At 33.9% G+C, this 19815-nt stretch overlaps 2 protein-coding genes across 3 annotated transcripts; one reads left to right on the forward strand and one right to left on the reverse strand.

Annotated features, from left to right (window-relative positions):
- Positions 1 to 1707: 1707 nt before the first annotated feature.
- On the reverse strand, positions 1708 to 8741 carry LOC128190168 (targeting protein for Xklp2-like). 2 transcript variants are annotated; one of them, XM_052862099.1, is made up of 13 exons: positions 8553 to 8741; positions 8249 to 8383; positions 7209 to 7314; positions 6551 to 7009; positions 6122 to 6422; positions 5746 to 5905; positions 5365 to 5521; positions 5012 to 5225; positions 4631 to 4735; positions 3829 to 3999; positions 3334 to 3477; positions 2685 to 2796; positions 1708 to 2342 (listed from the first exon to the last, which is right to left on the reverse strand). In XM_052862099.1, exons 1-13 carry the CDS (start codon positions 8653 to 8655, stop codon positions 2044 to 2046), a joined length of 2466 nt encoding a protein of 821 aa, XP_052718059.1. In that variant the 5' UTR covers positions 8656 to 8741; the 3' UTR covers positions 1708 to 2043. The 2 variants fall into 2 exon arrangements, with proteins under 2 accessions (XP_052718059.1, XP_052718058.1); XM_052862098.1 differs by lacking the exon at positions 3829 to 3999 and adding an exon at positions 4217 to 4387.
- Positions 8742 to 9077: 336 nt separating this feature from the next.
- On the forward strand, positions 9078 to 18867 carry LOC128189790 (anamorsin homolog). Its single transcript, XM_052861549.1, has 7 exons — positions 9078 to 9159; positions 10785 to 10964; positions 11347 to 11573; positions 11752 to 11908; positions 12161 to 12301; positions 12604 to 12725; positions 18301 to 18867. Exons 1-7 carry the CDS (start codon positions 9078 to 9080, stop codon positions 18412 to 18414), a joined length of 1023 nt encoding a protein of 340 aa, XP_052717509.1. The 3' UTR covers positions 18415 to 18867.
- The last annotated feature ends 948 nt before the right edge of the window (positions 18868 to 19815 follow it).

Here is a 19815-nt window from a genome sequence, read left to right on the forward strand (position 1 = left end):
CACATCATCTGGGGCAGATGCATATATGCAAGCACTCAACATTGATTAAAAGGTAAAAAGGAGTAATTTCATCAATTTCTACATTTCTACAAAACTAAATATAACTGTTTGCTTCTGTCTGAAAAAAAATGCATAAATACTACCTAACTTAAAAATCAAATTAAGTCCAACGTTGAGAGCAATTAATAAATCTATATTGTCAAACCAAAAGAAAGATTTTTTGTGGTGATGAAAAAAAATCCCATGTACATATGCATTTGAAAAATAACTTTAAGATTAAAGTTAGTACACTCAATAATCTACTAGTACATGTATATTGAATTCAACCTAATATGAACTAGAACTGTCCTAATGGGACTAATACCCCCGCTAGGCTAATTTCAAATGGGACAAATAATTGAATTGAATAATAAAGGTTTGGAACACATACAAAAAAAATTTCTAGAATTGTAAAAAAAAAAAAATTAGTTAACAAAGAAAAATTTAAATCAAAATTGTCAGAATTTCACTGTAAATACATATCTATAACAGTAATACATTTACAAATGTATGTATTTGATGATATTTTTATTTAATTGATTTAAAGAAAAACCAACAAAATGACAATAACCCCTCCCTTTGCAGTGAATAGAAATACCGGTAGGCAAGCAATGCTCTTCTGTTGATAAAACTTTCAATATCTTTCTAATAAGAGTCTTGACAGATGCAATTAGTTGTTTCAAATTTTCCTCACTTTCTCCTATGGCATAATGGAACTCCATATCAGAAAATTGATCTCATAGGACTATGATTTTCTTTGATGAACTTGTTAAATTTAATAAACTCCCAAAACATTACCATAATTACCATACTATGTAAAAATATGTAAAAAAAGAAAATTTAATATTACAAACAATTTTAAAATTGCCAAAACACTACAATCATATCAGTAATTTTGAATTTCATTTAAATTAATGCCCAATAGGGTCACTTCATCAATTTACTTGACAAATAAATTTAAACAACCTCTAAAAATAGTTTAACTTCTTTATTAATAATTATATTATTTATTTCCTTATAATGAAAGACCTTTTGGTTTGCATGAAACAGTTTTAAAATAGCCCCAAAAACCATCACCCACTTTACAGATTATCAATTTCCCCTAAACACATGCTCCATCTGAACCATGGCTCAGATAATGGCTCCCTTGGGACAAATGAATTCAGCCACACTTGTCTTTGATGTTCTTATTAGCTCCTAAGAATTTATCATTGACAAACAAAAACTTTGCATTGTCAGTTGATAGAAGACATATAAAAAATATTTTTTTTTTATTAATTAAGACATAAAGACAAAAAACTCCATCTGGATGTATTTATATAAATATATTTTAGAGTGTTTTCTATTAATTAATTAATAAAATCTGTAGGGATTACCTCCCTTACTTTTCAACACTAGTGTACAATATATAGAATAAGGAAAATGAAAACTGTCATAAAATCATTAAATCTTGTCTGATCTTAAAAAAAATTGCAGGTGCACATCTTCAGATGGTGTTCAACATATGTACAAATTTTCAAACTGTTCCATGCAGTAATAAAAAATTCTATAGGGGGGACAAAGTTGCGTCTACAGACAGACGGACAGACGGACAGACGGACGGACAGACAGACGGACAGGGTGAAACCAATATACCCCCCTAAACTTCGTTTGCGGGGGTATAAAAATATGTATGGCATTGTTAATGAGTAAAAACCAATGAAAAAATGAAATACATGTGAACATTAGATAGAGAAATGACAGCAAGATAAAATTAAGAGTGAGATAGAAGATTTAGATTTCATCAGTACACAGTACATGCATGATACTGTACATCACAAGTCTCTGGCCTCATCAACAACAAAACAATAACCATTTTTTCCCTTTAAAATAAATGGAATATTAAAAGCACAATTTGTGCACTTAAAACATGGAAGTGAATTTACAGCTAAAATTTTCAGCATCGTTTTTTACACATTCATTGTAAATGTACATATTTTCCCCAGTATAAAAGAGAAAAACAATTTAGAAGCAATTGACTTTGCTTCTCAGTCTGCGGTCTGTTTCGAACTTTGGCGACTCGGCAAATGTCAATGGTCTGTCACTGGGCAGGACTTCCACGGATTTAAAACGTTTGATTGGCTGGGATTTGTGCACAGCTTCCGCCCTCACCTTAGCAACATAAGCTTTTTCCACCTCCTCTTTTTGTTTTTCTCTCTGTCGCTTGGCTGCTTCTATTTCCGCTTCTCTGGCCTTTTTGTGCATTTCGAAATTCTCTCTTTTGTGCGATCTTTGCTCAGTGTTCAACTCAAATCCACTTATGTCTGTAAGAATGAAAACGAACAAATAAGCATAACATGAATGTTACAGACTTCTGAAAAAAGGCTCACAACACAAATTTTACATATTCAAAAACATTCAAGAACTGCAATAATGTGAGATACCAGTTTCTATGCATGTACATAAATTAAGATTTTTATTTGGAAACACCTCCCAAGATGAAAACAAGCTCATTATATATAAAATAACTAGCATTTCATGAAACACATGTATGTAGAGTACCGGTACATCTTTGGGGCTTTCTATTACTTGTCAATGTACAAGCAGAACAACAAGAAAATCTCCCTTTAAAAAAAAGAGCCATTTTTTCTGTATTTTTAAAGTACCTGTGAGGGGCTTGGATGATTTCGCAGGACAGAATGGTTCCTGATGCAGCACTTTGGCTGGGTTGGCTCGAAATTTGGCTTGTTCTTTCAAATGTGTGTTTTCTTCTTCAACCTTAATAAAAAAAAAAGATAATTGCCAATGAAAACATTTGTAATTGATATAAATATAAAACATACTGCATGAAACAATCACCAGTCATTATAGAGATCAAATCAAGATATCTTAATTCTCTATGACAAGAACACTCAAAGGCAGATCCAGCGCCGGGCTATCTATACACATATATAGTGTCATTAGAAAGTTCCATAAAGGGACAGAGGGGCAAAGTAATGAAGAAATGTTACATATCTATAAATATAATCTACAATTAATCTGGGCATAGACTGCCATGGAAAGGAAAAGCGGATAAGTAAGTAGATATGAAATCTTGGGAAATCAGAATTCAATAAAGAAACCTTTTAACAACAGTTAGTTTTAAGGTATTTGACATTTTGCATGTTCAATGTGACTGAGAATATCATGTAATTAGTATTAAATTTTTGCTAGTTTTGACCATTTATAAGATTACATGCACACGTACATTTGAAATGTTCCCCACCAGTTTCAAATTCTTGCTTAACAGATTTTATTAAAAGTTTTATTAAAAACCTTTTGACTAAATTCCTGCAGTCTTTTGACTCCTCTCTCATCGAGTTCCAGCTGGAAGGGCTCAGGTATGGTGACAGGTTTAGTTTTCTTGGGAGGAAGAGCGTCCTCTCCCATCGGTAGAGGCTGGGCATGGAACTCCCGCATCTAAAACAAGGGGTGAATTTTTTATTCAAGCTCTTATTTAATAAGTCTATTGCATGTTTAGACTATATATTTGAATGTGCGTAAAAAATGAGAGAAATGTTAGTACATGTACATGTTTTATGAATTATAAAGGCTAAATAGGAAAAATGAAGAGAGAAAATCTATATAAGAACAAAACAATAGAAAGACAGAAAAAGCATATACACACACACATGTAGCAATTATACAGCAGTGTCTTAAAAAACAGAGGCTTGCATAGAAAACCAAGCAACTTATTCAAATATAAATCAAGATAAAAGAACATTGTCAAATATGAGGGTGAAATAGCCACATGCTTCACACATGTACTACCTTCTTCTCTTCCTCAAAAATTTCCTCAATTTTTTCTTGCTTTCTAACCATGGTAAGTTTGTCTCTCTCCTCGAATGAAAATGGAGTAGGGACCGTACATTTATGATTGAGAGTCGGCTGGAAAGGTACGCCAGAATGGGGAACAGCATGACCCTTTATCACCTTAGAGACCTAGGGGGCACATTCATAAAAAGAAACTGTGTAAGAAATACAGTATACAAATGGGACCAAATCCAGTGACAAACATTCAAATTTGAAATAAAAAAAATTCCACAACTGAAGACAACCATATGAATTATCTATGATACAAATCAGTTGTAAATTCTTTTCTTCAAATTCAGTCTGTCACTCCTTTTGGTCCCATGCATTGTTACAGCATCAAGCTAACCTTGTTTTCCTCTTCAAGATAATGATCAATGACTGCCTTTTTCTGAGCCATTCGAGATTTGTCTCTGTCCTCAAACGTGAAAGGTTGAGGGACAGTGCTCTTGTGGCTCAGATTGGGTTGAAAAGGAACACCATGGTGTGCCACTCGTTTCTTTGATAAACTTTTCTCTATCTGAAATGTGTCATGCATTGAATGAGCTTGCTCAAAACCATATCAAATCTTCCACACATTTCTTTCTTAAATGAACTATAATAAAAATATGTACACAAATTATTTTGTCAATCTCCTATGGTAAGGAAAACTTTACATAAGCACACCTAAACCAATATAAGAAACAATGTTTAAAATACTTTATTTTATCCAATTTAAGGTGAAATTTCTATGACCAATGTGACATTGGATGAAAACACAAACCTCCTCCTCTTCTTCTTTGGGCATGGGAAGTCGTACACGCTGTCGTAGAGCAAATGCTGGAGACTGAGGCTGGGTCAGAGGAAGTGACTTGGCGGGCTTGACCCCCTGATAGAGAAAAGTATACAATATATGCATGATATGTAATAGAATCAGCTTTTTAAAAAAAACAATTAAAATTTTCACACATGGATTTCTGACTATTTCGTACACGAAAAAGATGTTTTTAACACTGACAGCATATCATGATGATGCATTGATTTCATTAATGTCAATAATGATGCAGTAAGATTGATGATGAAGCACTAAAAGTGATGATGATGATGCACTAAGAGTGAGAAAAAGTTAGGAGAGAGATAAAAACTTTTTTTGTAGTTATCTTACCACTGGGCCTTCCAATATTTTCTTTGGTGCAGGCTGAGCGTGGAATTCAAACTTTTCCTCAGTGTCAGATTTTAAACTCTTATTCTGAGGTCTCTTGCCACACTCCAAATCAAACTCCTCAAACTTGGTGACAGGCTTAGGAGCAACCTTCTTCACGCCAGTGTTGGGATTGGTCAAGATTCTTTTGTTCACAGGGTGTGCTTTGAATTGATTTCTGAAATAGACATAGAAACATTATAAGAATTCCAGTATGATCTTGTCAACATACAATTATCATGGCAATTTACAATTGAATTGAATACAAGATAGTTATGCATGCAGCAGTACAATTTTTCATTTATTTCTAGACATACTTTTTCATTTCCTCAATTTCCTTTTCTTCAAGGTCTTTTTGACTTGGAACTAAAACAGGCCGTGAACGGGTGGTAGACTCGAAATTCGGGGTTTTTGGCACGGTAAGTCCTGACACAGGGGAGTGAGATTGTATTCTCTTAGCTCTTTCAGGTCCTTCTATTGAAATAAGCATCATAACCTTACAGTGTCTACTATGTATCTTTCAAACACAAACTTTATAAGTTTGAGTTGACTATTGACAGTCAAAATGTTAGCAATGGAAAAATTCTTTAAAATACATTTTCCCAAAGGCTAGAAGTTTTTCTCATGTAAAAGTACTTTTTAATATTTTAAAAAAAGACTTTTGCTCTTTGCTTACTTTATGGATGAGTAACACTCACTTTTAGATTGAGTATGAAATCTGTCGGGTGTTTGTTTATGGAAGGCCACTAACTGCTCAGCCACGCTCTTGTAGGTCTCCGAGTCTGTCTCAGCTTTTCGTTTTCTTCCTTCAGAAAGCTTAAATGGCTGGGGTTTGGTGGGTACTCTTTCAGCAGGACCCTTTAAATAAACAATTTAACCTTACTCAGTGCAAATATTCATGATTATGATTTTGTTCCATATTACCAAAGTTACGGACAACCTCATCAAATATAGGGGGATAATGTACAATATTTCATTTTGTATTGCAAATCACAAAACCCTAATGCCTGTTTTATTCTCACAGAATTTTCACTTCTAGTTAACTTTCTTTAGCCACATTGGAATAATACATACTGGTGATCGCCCCCTAGAGTTTGATCGAAGAATCCTGACAAAGTCTGCCTTTTTATCAGCACTAGTGTTGTGGGTACTCTGAGATTTCAGACGAGTGTCCGTCTCAAAGTGGAAGTCCTCTGGTTTTGTGGGCTCGGTCTTTGAGTGCACTGGTACATAACCTGAGGATTTCATGGCTGTTTGGTAGGACTTCTGCGCCATCCTCTTTCGTTTGTTGAATTCTGCTTTAATGTTTGCTATTTGTTCCAGCTGCTGTTCTTCACTGCTCTTCACTTTCTCAACCTTTCCAATTGGTTTCCTCCTATGATTATTGACACAAAACTAATATTAAAGCAAGTTTGCAAGATTAGATTACCTCATATCTTTTCAACCAACATAATAGGATTTGAATATAAAGTCAAATGCATCATAGAGCCTATTTATAAGTACCTCATAAATGTTGGAGTGGTGGGAATAGTAAGCTTAGGCATCTTTGACGAGGTTGCTGAAGCCTCGTTTTGTGAGGTGTTCTGGGCGTTGTTACTGGATACACTGGAGGTAGAGGTAGATCTAGTTCTGGAGTGTGAGGCACTATCAGAGGACAAGGTGCGAGCATGGGATCCCTTGGTGGTACTGGCCATAACCCCAGCGCTCCTCCTGACCTGAGACCTGGCTTTCGCAATGCTAGGGTTAGAGATTGTCTTTTCTGGTGGCTTGTTAACAGTTGATACAGGGGCAGACTTAGCAGGATCCGCAGACCGTCTTTTCTGAAGCTGGGGGTTGGGCAAATTTGTGCTCACATTTCTCATGGAATTGGTCCGCTTTAATGACCTTGACCTCCCCCTGGTCTCTGGAGTACTTTCTGATTTTGTCTTAGGGTGAATTGCTTTCATAGGCACAGCAAATTTTCTTGAGGTACATGAAATAGAATAATAGTTAATACTCAACACCCATACATTCCTAATCAAGAACTTGATAAAACTTTGGATTTTTTAAACTTTTCTTTTCTCTCAAATCATTGAACATTAACTACAAAATGTGTTTATACTTATTTTCTATTTTCTAATTTGATACACGAATGTGAGGAAATTTTTTTATGAAATCATACTTGGAGTTAGTATCTGGAACTTTTGATCCATCACCTCCAGCATTTGATGATATGCTTCCAGCTGGCTTATTTATTTTCTTAGGCTGTGCAGGTGTGCTTTTCTTCTCTGTAATAAATTTTAAAAGAACTATCTAATCCTCTCTTTAATTTTACACTAAAATAAATCATTTTTTTTTAAGTATATTTAAAACACACTTTTAATTAATGTACATCCCGACTTGTATGAGTTCTTAAAACATAGAAACCCCATAGTTCCTCTCCCATCTGGCCATGGTTGCACGAGACAAAAATATCTTGTAGTTTATTGAAATATTGACCAATGCATGTAGAGCATAGATGGAGATTGACCTTTGAAGTGACCTTTTATTATCCACTGCGTTTAAATATAATGTAACAGATGACATGTGGATATTCAACTTAACAATTCATTATTTTTTTTTTTACATGAGTACTTAATTTTGTGATTCATTGGTTTCGCGTCAAATCGCAAGAATTTAAAATAGTGAATACCAAATTTTTATCATAATTCCAAATACATGTAGTTTACATCTGTTGGAAAAATAAAGGGAGATTTTAAAATAAGTGCTTCTCGAGATTTTACACAGGTATTAGTTTGTTTATTAATAATTAGGAATATACAGTCCTTATGTATTCTAGCAGCCATGGGAAGGAAAGAGCTATGTGGCCTCTGGACCATTGCTTGAGATGAAGTAGAAACCCTTGCGCAAAAACTGTTCTAACACTACACACAATAGTTCCAATCAAAGATTTCAATAGAGAACAGACCTCTTTTTAAAACATTTTAAGCTTAATATTCTCCAAATTCTGACCCAATATATCTTATCAATTACAAAACAAACTGTAAGACTAATCCGCTACTGGCAACGACTAATTTTCGTCCAGAGCCATTTCTTGCCACTGCATTGTTACATTATTCTATTAACTTATAATTATACACAAAAATTGATGTTAATGCCCTGGCAAGAAATGGTACTGGGATTGGAGGATTGGTCACACGCCATTATCATATGTATAACTACCTGTTGCTTCTGGTAAATTTTTGTCATTCTTAGGAGTTGCACACATAGACCTTGTCAAGCGACGAGCCTCAGGAGTGGATGCACAAGTTTCATCATTGATTAAGGGAATTGTATTCCCTACCTCATTTTGTCGATCTGATGTATATAAATAGAAATAACATGTAGGGTTACTATGATCTAGTGGTTTTGGTAATTATCCTAATTAATCTTAGGCTTCATGAGAAAGATAAAATTTTAAATAATGGGGAAAATAAAATCAAAAATAACATTGATTTGGTTATTTTAATTAACCGATAATACTTACCAAACCATGCATCTGCGTTTGGGTCATCTTCACCAGCTGCAAAGTCAACGTATTGTGGAGCATTGTACTCCCAAACATCATCACCCAAAATGTCCATAGACATATTTATTAATTTTTACTGCATTAGCCCCTTACACAAAAATTCAATCTACCGCCTATGAGACGTCCTTTCCAAATTAACCAATCAGGTATCAGTTCGTATTTGGAATTTTGTCCGTGTCTTGTTCTACATTGTTTTGATCATGAATACATCTACATGAGAAAATATTGATAAATTATTGTTGAAAACAATATTTAAAATACTTTTATTTCTATATATTTTACAAATATTATAGCATGTGAAATGAAATATTCGGATAAAAACGGATAATTCTATATTGCGATTCTATATGTTGTAAATATGTAAAGTGTCACTTAAAAACAAAATTCGATACAAATAAATTTTTTTTTTAATTTTCACGATGAATGAGTATCAAATTGCAATAATTAAAACCTAAAAAGTTTTCGAACGAATTCCCGTTTTAAATGATTATTCCATACCATACCTATTCCTCTATTTTGAGATCTCAGGTCAAGGTTGTATTTCACTTCCGGTTAAATTCGTCAGGTAATGAAATGTCATACTGAAAGAAAAGTTGTTAATAAATCTATACACCGGTGTCAATTTAGGAACTCTCTTTCTGTGATAATTAGGGTCCTTTAGTAATAGGCTAATGTGTACTATTCCATCAGAGATTATGTCAAGTGTAATTATAGTAATCTTTGTATCAGCATTCATGATGAATTATGAATAGGCTATCAAACTCTTAACTCTTTTCTCTAAAGTCATCAATAGGTTGTATTTTCAACATATTGTCATTTTTTGCAGAAATATTATGGTAAACATTTATTCATTTATCTAAATGTCAGTTTTTTGATATGTGTAAATAAGTAGGAGTATCGAGTACTGACTAGAAAGAATATTAAAGAAAGAAAGATTATAATCTTACTGTAACCAGGCTACGCTCAGGTCACAGTAAGAATTCGTCCCACATACTTGCAATGTAACAGCCGTGAAGCGGATCAGCTTCGCGTCGATTTTTAGTTTGTTAAAAATATCTGCAGAGGAAAAACACATTTTTATACGTTACAAACCTTTTTGAAAATGCTTATGTAGTATAGTCCACAAAAATCCATTTAATGAGTCGTACCAAGGCATTTTGTTAAAAAACATGTTTGAATTTGCCTGCCATTTTGTTGGAAATTGCACTCGGAATATATTGGATTTTATCATTAACAAGGCGACCATAAACAGTGAATTTTCAAATGTGATTTAAAAGTGGCAGCGATTTCGTTGCAAAAACAGTTAATGTGGTAATATGGGATTATAAAAGAGCAACATTGTAGGTATTTGAGACCAATCATATGAAAATTTAGGTGAGATACAGCGTGATATAATTTTTTATTTGCTACGAAGCGAGTATATGGGACGAATTCTATCATTAAACCGGGTCCGTAGGACATCTGTCATTTTAATGATAGAACATTCTATCTAAGTACTGACCACAAGTAAAAGCTAAGGTCGAATCCAAGACCCTTCAATTAAAAAACCAATGCTCAACCGATTGAGCTAGTGGCACTAGTTATTGCTAATAGGAATATCGTCTTGGCGGTACTGAGCCTATTATGTACTTCTTATACACACTATCACATTTGAATGTCAGAATTGATTGAAAAGTTTTGGAATGCCTTCATATAGGTATATATAGGTTAAATTAAGAGATTAAGTCTGAGCTGCTAAGAGAAAAAGCTTTGAAAAGATAAATATTTTACTCATCCTTATAGATATGAAATGTGTGGTATACCTACATTACAAATTTTGGCAAGCACTTGCAAGCACCTGCTTTGTTGACACCCCTCAGATGTAGCTTTATTTCACAAGAAATAATTGCTCAAGTGCAACCAATTAAAATATGTCAAAAAACTCTTATTTGTACTATTGTATTTTACAATAAATGAACAAACTAGTCATTTACACAATTAAAATTTTGATCTTTTGACCTTTTTTTCAATTTATATATGAAATGAATATACATGTAAGTCTATTCATTATTTTAAAGCCCAGGGACTGGTGTATATCAATCAATTGTTTAGATATACAAGTTTTGAGTTATAGTATGATTATATAATTAACAAGGTTGTTTAATTCCACAATAGTGGTACATTAACTCTATTTCCATTGTTATTTTTCAGAAGAAAATAGAAACATGAAGATGGCAGAGAATTTAGATATTTCTGCTGGACAGAAGATACTTTTACTTTGGTCAGGAAATCAAGCTGTTGAGAAACTGCAACAAGTGGTTGAGGAACTCAAAGCTAAAGTAGGAGAAACAGGCAAAGTCCAGGTGGAAAATATTGAAAGATTAGCATTATGTAAGTTGCATATTATGATTTTTATCAGAATTGGTTTTGATTTCAACTGCTTATTTAAAGAAATATTTGGAGATATGTTTAAAAACTAGAGAGTTCTTGTTTAATATTAATGAACAAAAGAACTGTGTCAAAATTTCCTGTGAGAAAATTCAAATTCTTTAAGAAATACCTTAGTGTCAACTTTTTTCTGGTAAAGCTGACTCTTAAGATATATGTGCATGTCCTTACAAAGTCTCATTGTATCATGAAAGACTTTGATTCTTTGTGAAACATATGTAAACTATGATTAGAATCAAAACACTTTTGTCACAAATACTAACTTAAAGTTGCCTGAGTTGAGTTACAAAGTCATATTTCATCAAATTTTCTTTTTTGATATTAGCATCATACCAAGATTCTTCATTTGACGCAGCCATTTCTGGTTTGATACAGCCATGTTCATCCCTCCACACGACTGATTCTCTGGGAGAGATTTGTCGCATTCTTAAACCAAATGGAAGTTTGATAGTTCAGGAACCAGTCAATAAATCCTCAGAGAATGGACAGCTTAAAGCGAAAGACAAACTTATCTCTACCATCAAACTCTCTGGATTTGTTGATATATCCCAGGTATTAATAAGATATTTTTGCTGCCTTTAATATCATTTGAGATAGATGTGGAAAAATTCAGAATTTGCAACTGGTTAGGTATTGTAAAATTTGTGGGTATGTCTTACATGATAATTAATGTGCCAATAATATTTACATGTACATATTGAAAAAAAGCTCATCAAATTTATCTTTACAGCCAGAAAAAGTTGAAATATCAGCAGATGATGTAAAAAGTATACAAAGCTCTCTCTCCTTAACAAAAGAATTCCAAGTCATTAAGATAACTTCCAAAAAGCCAAATTATGAAGTGGGTTCAACTTCACAGCTTAAAATTTCATTTGGAAAGAAGAAAGGTATGAAGTGTTGCTGTTTAATTTTTTTAAGGTTTAATTCTCTTGGAATAATTCTAAGAATGATGTTCAATTTTAACATTTTTATTACTGTGTACAAGTATACTGATTGTAGAATCCCATTTATTTATAAGGAATGAAGAAAATTAAACCAAAGTTTGTCCAAATGAGAAAAAAAAGAATAATTCATGAAGTTCAAAAGTTTTCAATAGTAAGTTGTACCATAGTCAGCTTTGTTTGCTATTTTTCTTTCAGTGGATAAATCACAAGAGGAGGTAGCCAAGGTGTGGACCTTGTCAGCATCTGACATGTTGGATGATGAAGTGGAGTTGGTGGATGATGATGCTTTGTTGGATGAAGACGACCTCAAGAAGCCGGATCCCTCATCACTCAAAGGTAGAGTTTCTTTTATTTGTTTGTTGGGCTGATATTGTACATGATGATATATTGAACTTGAATTAGATATACACTGTGGTAATTTTTTTCTATAAAGTCTGCTGTAAATACCAGATACATGTAGTATACAGAATTTTTTTTTTAAATTGTGTGTTTCCATGAAAAGCTGGTTTCATGAACATGCACTAGTGTTTAAAGTGAGGTACATGTAAACATAGTTGATACTTGCTAATATGAAAGAATAATAAACGTTTAACAGTTTTGAGTTCATAGGTAGTAATAGGTTTTTTTGGTCACTTCAGCAACCTGTGGTGATGGTCCAAAGAAGAAGAAAGCATGTAAAAACTGTACTTGTGGTTTGTCTGATGAACTGGAAGCGGAGGCCAAAACCAAGAAAAAGACAGCAACCTCAGCCTGTGGAAGTGTAAGTATATCATCGAATCACATTCATTACGTTGTGAGCACTCTGCCTTCATATTCAAAATGGACCCAGTGGTGTTATTTCCAATTCAAAATGTTTTCACATTTTTTCCCCTTTCCCCTTTTTCGACAATTGGAATTGGAATTCTGGTTTTAAAGAAAGGATGGCAACACATATAGCATTAGTATATCAAGCATTTGAAATGGTTACCGTTGGAAATAAAAAATTTTTAACAAACCTTGATACTGTGGAATCATTTTATTTGCGGGGTCAATGTTCATGGGTAGCCAAAGTTTTCTTGGTTCGTGGGGATGTAATTTCGTTGATAGCAAGTTCTACTTCATAAATAAATATTAAACAAATCCTTGTATATACGCTTGTGGGGAAGGGTTACCCATGAAAGCCATGAACATTGGTCCCTCACAAACAATAATGATTCCACAGTAATTGATTCATTTTTGCCTATCATTTATAAACTTGAAAGATGAAGGGCTATTTGGACAGAAATATAATTTGGACGACATTGTGCTTTTCTTTATTACTATTCTTAATGAAGTAGCAGCATACTGCAAAAGTGGTTAATTAACACTTTTAGCAAGCTTTAAAATTTGAAAATTTTCCAATATGTTTAAGTACCATTTGATAATGCTCTCTTTTCAAAGGAATTTATATGATGTTTTTTTTTTTGTCATGATGATGTATTCATACGCTACAAAAAATACTACAAATCCAACGGTAATAAGAATCGAGTAAATTTTTTTATTCTTTAATGAATTGCTGTTTTGTCTGTGGGTTATTTATTCTGTACCAGCAGCCAATCAGCGGTAATCTGAATCCACCAATTAGGAAATCTGTGGTTAGAGGGCCAGTAAGAAACTTTGTGGTCAGGGACGGGTATTGTTTATTCTCAGTGCAAATGTCAAAATTGAATGTTACACGATCTTAGAAAACACGCCAGAAAGGATCTGATGATATCAATGTTTACATTTGATTAAATTGTTAATCTTTACATATATAGATGTACTAGTAAACAGAATTACTCAACAGAGGGTAGTATTGCTAAAATATTGCACAAGAGTTATCTTCCTTGGACTTCAGGTTGTTTTGGAACCCCCATTGCTGCTTGTCGCCTTAAGAATTATTTCCCTTTTCATAACGTCACTAACATATTAGATTGTTAAATAATTATGAATCTTATATTTAACAATTATTTGATAAGAAGGATATCAGTTTAGGATCTTGTATAAAATTGACAGATCTCTCTTTTTTGTTACTTCCAATATCTTCCCAATAAGAGGTTATTGATATTTGGGATTTTCCATCATGGAAATGACATAATTTTAGCCAGTGTTTTCAATTATTTTCAATGCATAGACAGCATTCAACACCAATTTTTATGCCCCAACCATAAGATAGTCGCGACATTTAAAAAATGTTGTGCCTTTTCATAGGTGTCATTCCATCTCCTTTCTGTCCTGACAGTTTCAAGACTTCTGTGTGTTGTTTGCATACATTGAACTGGTTTTTTGACGGGTTTCTTTACACTGATAATCATATAAGGAAGTTGTTTGATTTTCACATAATCCAAATTCAGCAGGAATACCAGTATTGCCCTTGGACTTTGAACATTTTCAAATATTCAGAGATTTTTAGGCCTACTTTTCACTCTAGTTGCATTTATCTGACTTATTTCTGGTGCATATCTCCTTCTTGATAACTGAAGTTACCCTTAACATGCACATTGGCAGGCATTCATGGCATATTTAGCAGACAGGTCTACCGTTATTTGAATCACCAGGATTTATTAGATGTTTTATACATGGACATTTTTTGAAAATTATGTCAGGGCTTGCTTGCACTCTGTTTTCTAAAGCTACGGTTAACCTTGTCTACATGGATCTTGCTTTCTTTCATTTTTTTTAGGTCACCTGAGTCACTCAGGTGACCTATTGCTATTGGTCTTCGTCCGTTGTGCGTCTGTGCGTCGTGCGTTAACAATTTTACATTTTTATCTTCTTCTTGAAAACTACCAGGCCAATCGTTACCATTTTTGGTGTAAAGCATCTCTATGGTAAGAAGAATCTAAATTGTGAAATTCATGGCTCTACCACCCCTGAGGTGCCACGGGCGGGGCCAAATATGCAAAAAAAGCCAAATTTTCAAAAATCTTCTTCTCTACTCCCACGCATGTGAGGAAAAAACTAAATGCATGGTTATGTTGTCCATGAAGCCCTCTACCAAAATTGTGAAATTTATGGCCCCTGGGTCAGGGGTTCTGGCTCTAGGGTGGGGCCAATGTGGCCATATAGTAAAAATGTATTTAATCTTAGAAAATCTTCTTCTCTACTACCATATACATTTGTCAAAAACTAAATGCATGATTATGATGTCCATGAAGCCCTCAACCTAAATTGTGAAATTCATGACCCCTGGGTCAGGGGTTCAGGCTCTAGGGTTGGGCCAATATGGCCATATAGTAAAAATGTATTAAATCTTAGAAAATCTTCTTCTCTATTATCATATATATTTGTCAACAACTAAATGCATGATAATGATGTCCATGAAGCCCTCAACCTAAATTGTGAAGTTCATGACCCCTTGGTCAGGGGTTCAGGCTCTAGGGTTGGGCCAATATGGCCAAATAGTAAAAATGTATTAAATCTTAGAAAATCTTCTTCTCTACCCCCATATATATTTGTTAAAAACTAAATGCATGATTATGATGTCCATGAAGCCCTCTACCAAAATTGTGAAATTCATGACCCCTGGGTCAGGGGTTCAGGCTCTAGGGTGAGGCCAATATGGCCAAATAGTAAAAATGTATTAAATCTTAGAAAATCTTCTTCTCTACTCCCATATATATTTGTTAAAAATTAAATGCATTATTATGATGTCCATGAGGCCCTCTACCAAAATTGTGAAATTCATGACCCCTGGGTCAGGGGTTCAGGCTCTAGGGTTGGGCCAATATGGCCATATAGTAAAAAAATTTTAAATCTTAAAAAATCTTCTTCTCTACTCCCACACATGTGAGCAAAAAACTGAATACATGGTTATGATGCCCATGAGGGCCTCTACTAAAATTGTGAAATTCATGACCCCTTTGTTAGGTTTTCAGGCTCTAGGGTTGGGCCAATATGGCCATATAGTAAAAATGTTTTAAATCTTAAAAAATCTTCTCTACTCCCACACATGTGGGCAAAAAAAAATGAATACATGGTTATGATATCCACAATCTCCTTGACCTAAATTGTGAAATTCATGGCCCCTGAGTCAGGGGTTCAAAACATGAAGGGGAGGTGGGGGCGCAATATGGCAATATAGTGTTAATGCATATAATGTTTAAACATTTTCTTCTCTATTCTCACACATCTGTATAAAAAAACTGACTAATAATTATATTTACCAGGAAGTCCTCTACTGAAATTTTAATTTTCATGTCCCCTCAAGGATGGGTTTTGACTCTAGGGCAGGGCCAAAATGGATGTATAGATGTTAATGCATATAACGTTAAAAAATTATTTTCTTTACTCCCACACACCTGAATGGAAAACTGAATTCATGATTTTGTAGACCAGATCTTTTAGTTTTTCACCGAAATAATAGGTTTCACAGTTCTTTTTGAAACGTGGTCGTCATTACAAATTTATAATTTTTCTACTCAAGTATGAAACCTAATTAATTAGATGCATATATGAGACTCCATGACAAGTTTGTGTATGGGATATATGCTACTCAGGTGATCGTTAAGGCCAATTGGCCTCTTGTTTCTTAATGGATTTTGCAAACTGTATCATATATTTTAACAAAGTCAGAGACTTTCATTTGTAAAACTAATTCTGTACCAGTTTGTGCATTACGTAGTAAGGAACCCACTGAAATACCTTGCTTGGACTTTAGTAAAAGTGATCTTAATTATGTTTAAAACAAAACTCCATGTCTAGTTAGATGTCGATTATTATTATGAACCTGTGCTATTTCTGAAGGTTTCATTTTCCTCTTCAAATTTGCTTACATGTTAACATTTGGATCCTTTGGCGTAATGAAAACTAGAGTCATTCTCCACAGATGAGGGCAACTGATTTGAATACCACCCCCCCCCCCCCCCCCCTACACCCCCCCCCCCCCCCCCCCCCCAAGCAAGAGAATTTCTGAGGGTAACATTGAAAGAACACGCAATGAAAAATGTTCTAAAGTAAAGCAAAGCAAAATAGCAGGCTACTCCACCCAAATAAAGAAGAATAGTAAATGTTGACACATGGGGTGAATTTGATTAAATAATAAAACCTGCATTGTTATTTTAACAATCGAACATTCTATCTATCTGATTCTTTTGTTATTTCTGTTGTATTAATTTTTCCACAACTTTTTTAATATATTTAAAGAGAAGCATACAAAGTTTACGTATCTTCTTTAGAGGGAAATTCTAATTTTCGGAAAGCAATCAGTTTCTTTTATTGTAATAGATTTGTTTTGAGTTTGGACTACAACCTTTTTAGACAAAGTGACATACACAATCACAAGTGGTGCAGTGTCTACCAAATAACAAATGTACTCAGTACGCTCTGGGCCTATTAAGTCATTAAATTCTTCAGATCTAAAGTTTCAGAAGAACAGCCTGGGCTTGAAGTCTCCTAAAACAAAGGGGGGTTCTGTAGTGGCTGGTAGTCCAAACTCTAGAGTTCTCCATATTTATGCTTGTGTACACATTTTTTGAATTGAAGAGGTGGGGTTGGTATTTTGAAGGTCAGGAAAATGTTTTAAGTTACACAAGAAATTGTATAAACAAAGTAAATACAGACTTGATAATTATTTATTAAGATGTATTGTATATTTATATTGAATATATACATTTTAAGAAATTATGATAAAATTGATGGCCTGTCAAAGTTGAGTATCGATGGATAATTGTCTCTTATGTAGTTCAGTCTATCCCTTTTCTCTTTTATTTGAGTTCTATAATTGATCCAGTTAAAGGTTATAGATCCCCTGTGTTCTGGTTTTGAGATTTCATCAAGGTAAACAATTGGTTTTGATGTGGTTGCAGGTGGATTGGGTTAATTGGTTTTCATGTGGTTGGGGTTGACTTGGGTTCAATTTGCCATAGACAGACAGAGTGGGATCTATTTTTTTTTTTTTCATTATGATTGCTGATGTTCTTTCTGAAGAGATTTTTGTTGTTATTATATTCAGTAATAAAAAAAACAATTTATTTTCAGCACATTTAAGTATTTAACACAAAAATGCTCTTTTTCATTCACTTGAAACGGTCTTAATGAAAGAGGGGGAGAACATTTTTTATTCTTATGTAGACAGGAAAGAAAATACAAAAAAAGTTGTGATGTAAACTCACTAACACAATTATTTTTTGAAAAAGCATTCAACTTATCCTCGATTCAGGTTCTTCAATGCAACAAAGAATCATGTCTTCAATGCGCATTCATCTTGTGCAGTATGTGCATGGATATCCACTTTACGCAATTGACATTAGGTCAAGCAGGTGTGAGTCAGTAGCAGAATATAAATACAGCTGCTTGTTATTTGATGTCAAGTGGCCTTTTCCTCTTTCTATTTTCAGTGCTATCTGGGCGATGCGTTTCGATGTGCGAGCTGTCCTTACCTGGGTATGCCAGCCTTCAAGCCTGGCGAGAAAGTGACTTTATCAGGGACCCAGCTAAAGGCTGATGCGTGACAGACTTAAAATAAGCGGAATTCTTGGATGTGATATTTCACCCCCTTTTCAGTACATGGAGGGACTCTTTGTATGAAAGTCCAATCTTTTTTCGGAATAAAAAAAAATCTTGAACTTCGAAATAATGGGCCCAACTAAAGCAAAATACATAAACATTAATTAATGTTGTTTACCATTTATTGGAATGTAAATGTCCAAAAAGAAGAACATTGACATTTTTAGATAGAGGAAATTTGGATTTTGTTTTTAAGAAGTATTCATGTAATGGTGGGCTATATGAAGGTTTTAGGCTTGTTAACATGATCGTTGAATGAGTGATCAGACTTTCAGCAAGACAATGTTGAAGAATTTTTCAAATGTTTTAAGCTCATCAATTATGTTGGCTCGCAAAATATGATCTAAAATTAAGAATTATGATGTATTTGTCTTCAAAATGAATCTGTGTAAAATCAGGCTTCATTGTTATGTTTTCATAATATTTACAAAAGTTCAGCGAGTTCAGCTGATATGACTGACTAATTGATTAATCAGTTTGTGTCATCAAAGGGGGGTGAAAACAAGCTACTGTAATACACTATTAGCAATGTTTTTATGATCTCATCTGAATTATCCATTGAAAGATTTACTATAAACAATGACAAAACCTTTGAGTTTATAGTCATTGATTTTTGAAGGAGGTAAATAACTCGCTGTCTGACTATACAGTGTACTGCCAAATAAAGGCTTGGTAGTGGGAGGGTAATAATACATTTGTACCAGGAAAAACTCCTACTTTGGACTTTTATATATAAGAAAAAAAAACCATTGGTATAGATATAAATGCGATAAAGATTGACACCATTATCAGTTATTTCAGAGATACCCTGCAGGTAATAAGTTGTTTTCAGTATTTCAGAATGTCGTTTTCACTGTTCTTTAATTTCCTTATCAATCTATTTTTGATGGGTTTTTTTCCCTATTTATCTGGAATTGATAGGTAATTTCACCCTCTCCGACCCCTCCCCCTGCCCAATATACCCTTGGCAAGATTTATACAGGTGATGGATGGCTAGTTATGTCCGGATTCAAAAAATGTCACATTGCACCCACAACTGATGAATTTATTGGCTAATATAGTCTAAATATTTAATGATTGGAGACAGGAAGTATAAAAATAAATAAGAAGAATGAAAGAAGAGATTTATCACGTTGAAAAAATGTTAGATTTGTAGACACAACACCCCCAACCACCAACAACCAAACACCCCACCCCCCCCCCCCCCCAAAAAAAAATAAACAAAACAAAAGGGTGGATGGGTAGGTTAATTTAACTTCTCTACAGTAACTTTTGAATTATATAAAAAAAGTAGTAGAATTAAACTATGATTTTGATTTGATTAATTTCTGTTGAAAATATGAGGG

The sequence above is a fragment of the Crassostrea angulata genome, chromosome 6 (genome assembly GCF_025612915.1).
Source record: "Crassostrea angulata isolate pt1a10 chromosome 6, ASM2561291v2, whole genome shotgun sequence".
Classification (NCBI taxonomy): Eukaryota; Metazoa; Mollusca; class Bivalvia; order Ostreida; family Ostreidae; genus Magallana; species Magallana angulata.

Bases quoted from the DNA above. Each gene is read 5' to 3' on its own strand.
- LOC128190168 (XM_052862099.1), bottom strand. From the start codon at position 8,655: ATGTCTATGGACATTTTGGGTGATGATGTTTGGGAGTACAATGCTCCA. The intron at 6,423-6,550 runs GTACTTATAAAT...CAATAATCATAG, and splicing joins ACCACTCCAACATTTATGAG to GAGGAAACCAATTGGAAAGG. The intron at 5,522-5,745 runs GTGAGTGTTACT...TTATTTCAATAG, and splicing joins ATTTCATACTCAATCTAAAA to AAGGACCTGAAAGAGCTAAG.
- LOC128189790 (XM_052861549.1), top strand. From the start codon at position 9,078: ATGATTATTCCATACCATACCTATTCCTCTATTTTGAGATCTCAGGTC. The intron at 9,160-10,784 runs GTAATGAAATGT...GTTATTTTTCAG, and splicing joins CTTCCGGTTAAATTCGTCAG to AAGAAAATAGAAACATGAAG. The intron at 12,726-18,300 runs GTAAGTATATCA...TTCTATTTTCAG, and splicing joins CAACCTCAGCCTGTGGAAGT to TGCTATCTGGGCGATGCGTT.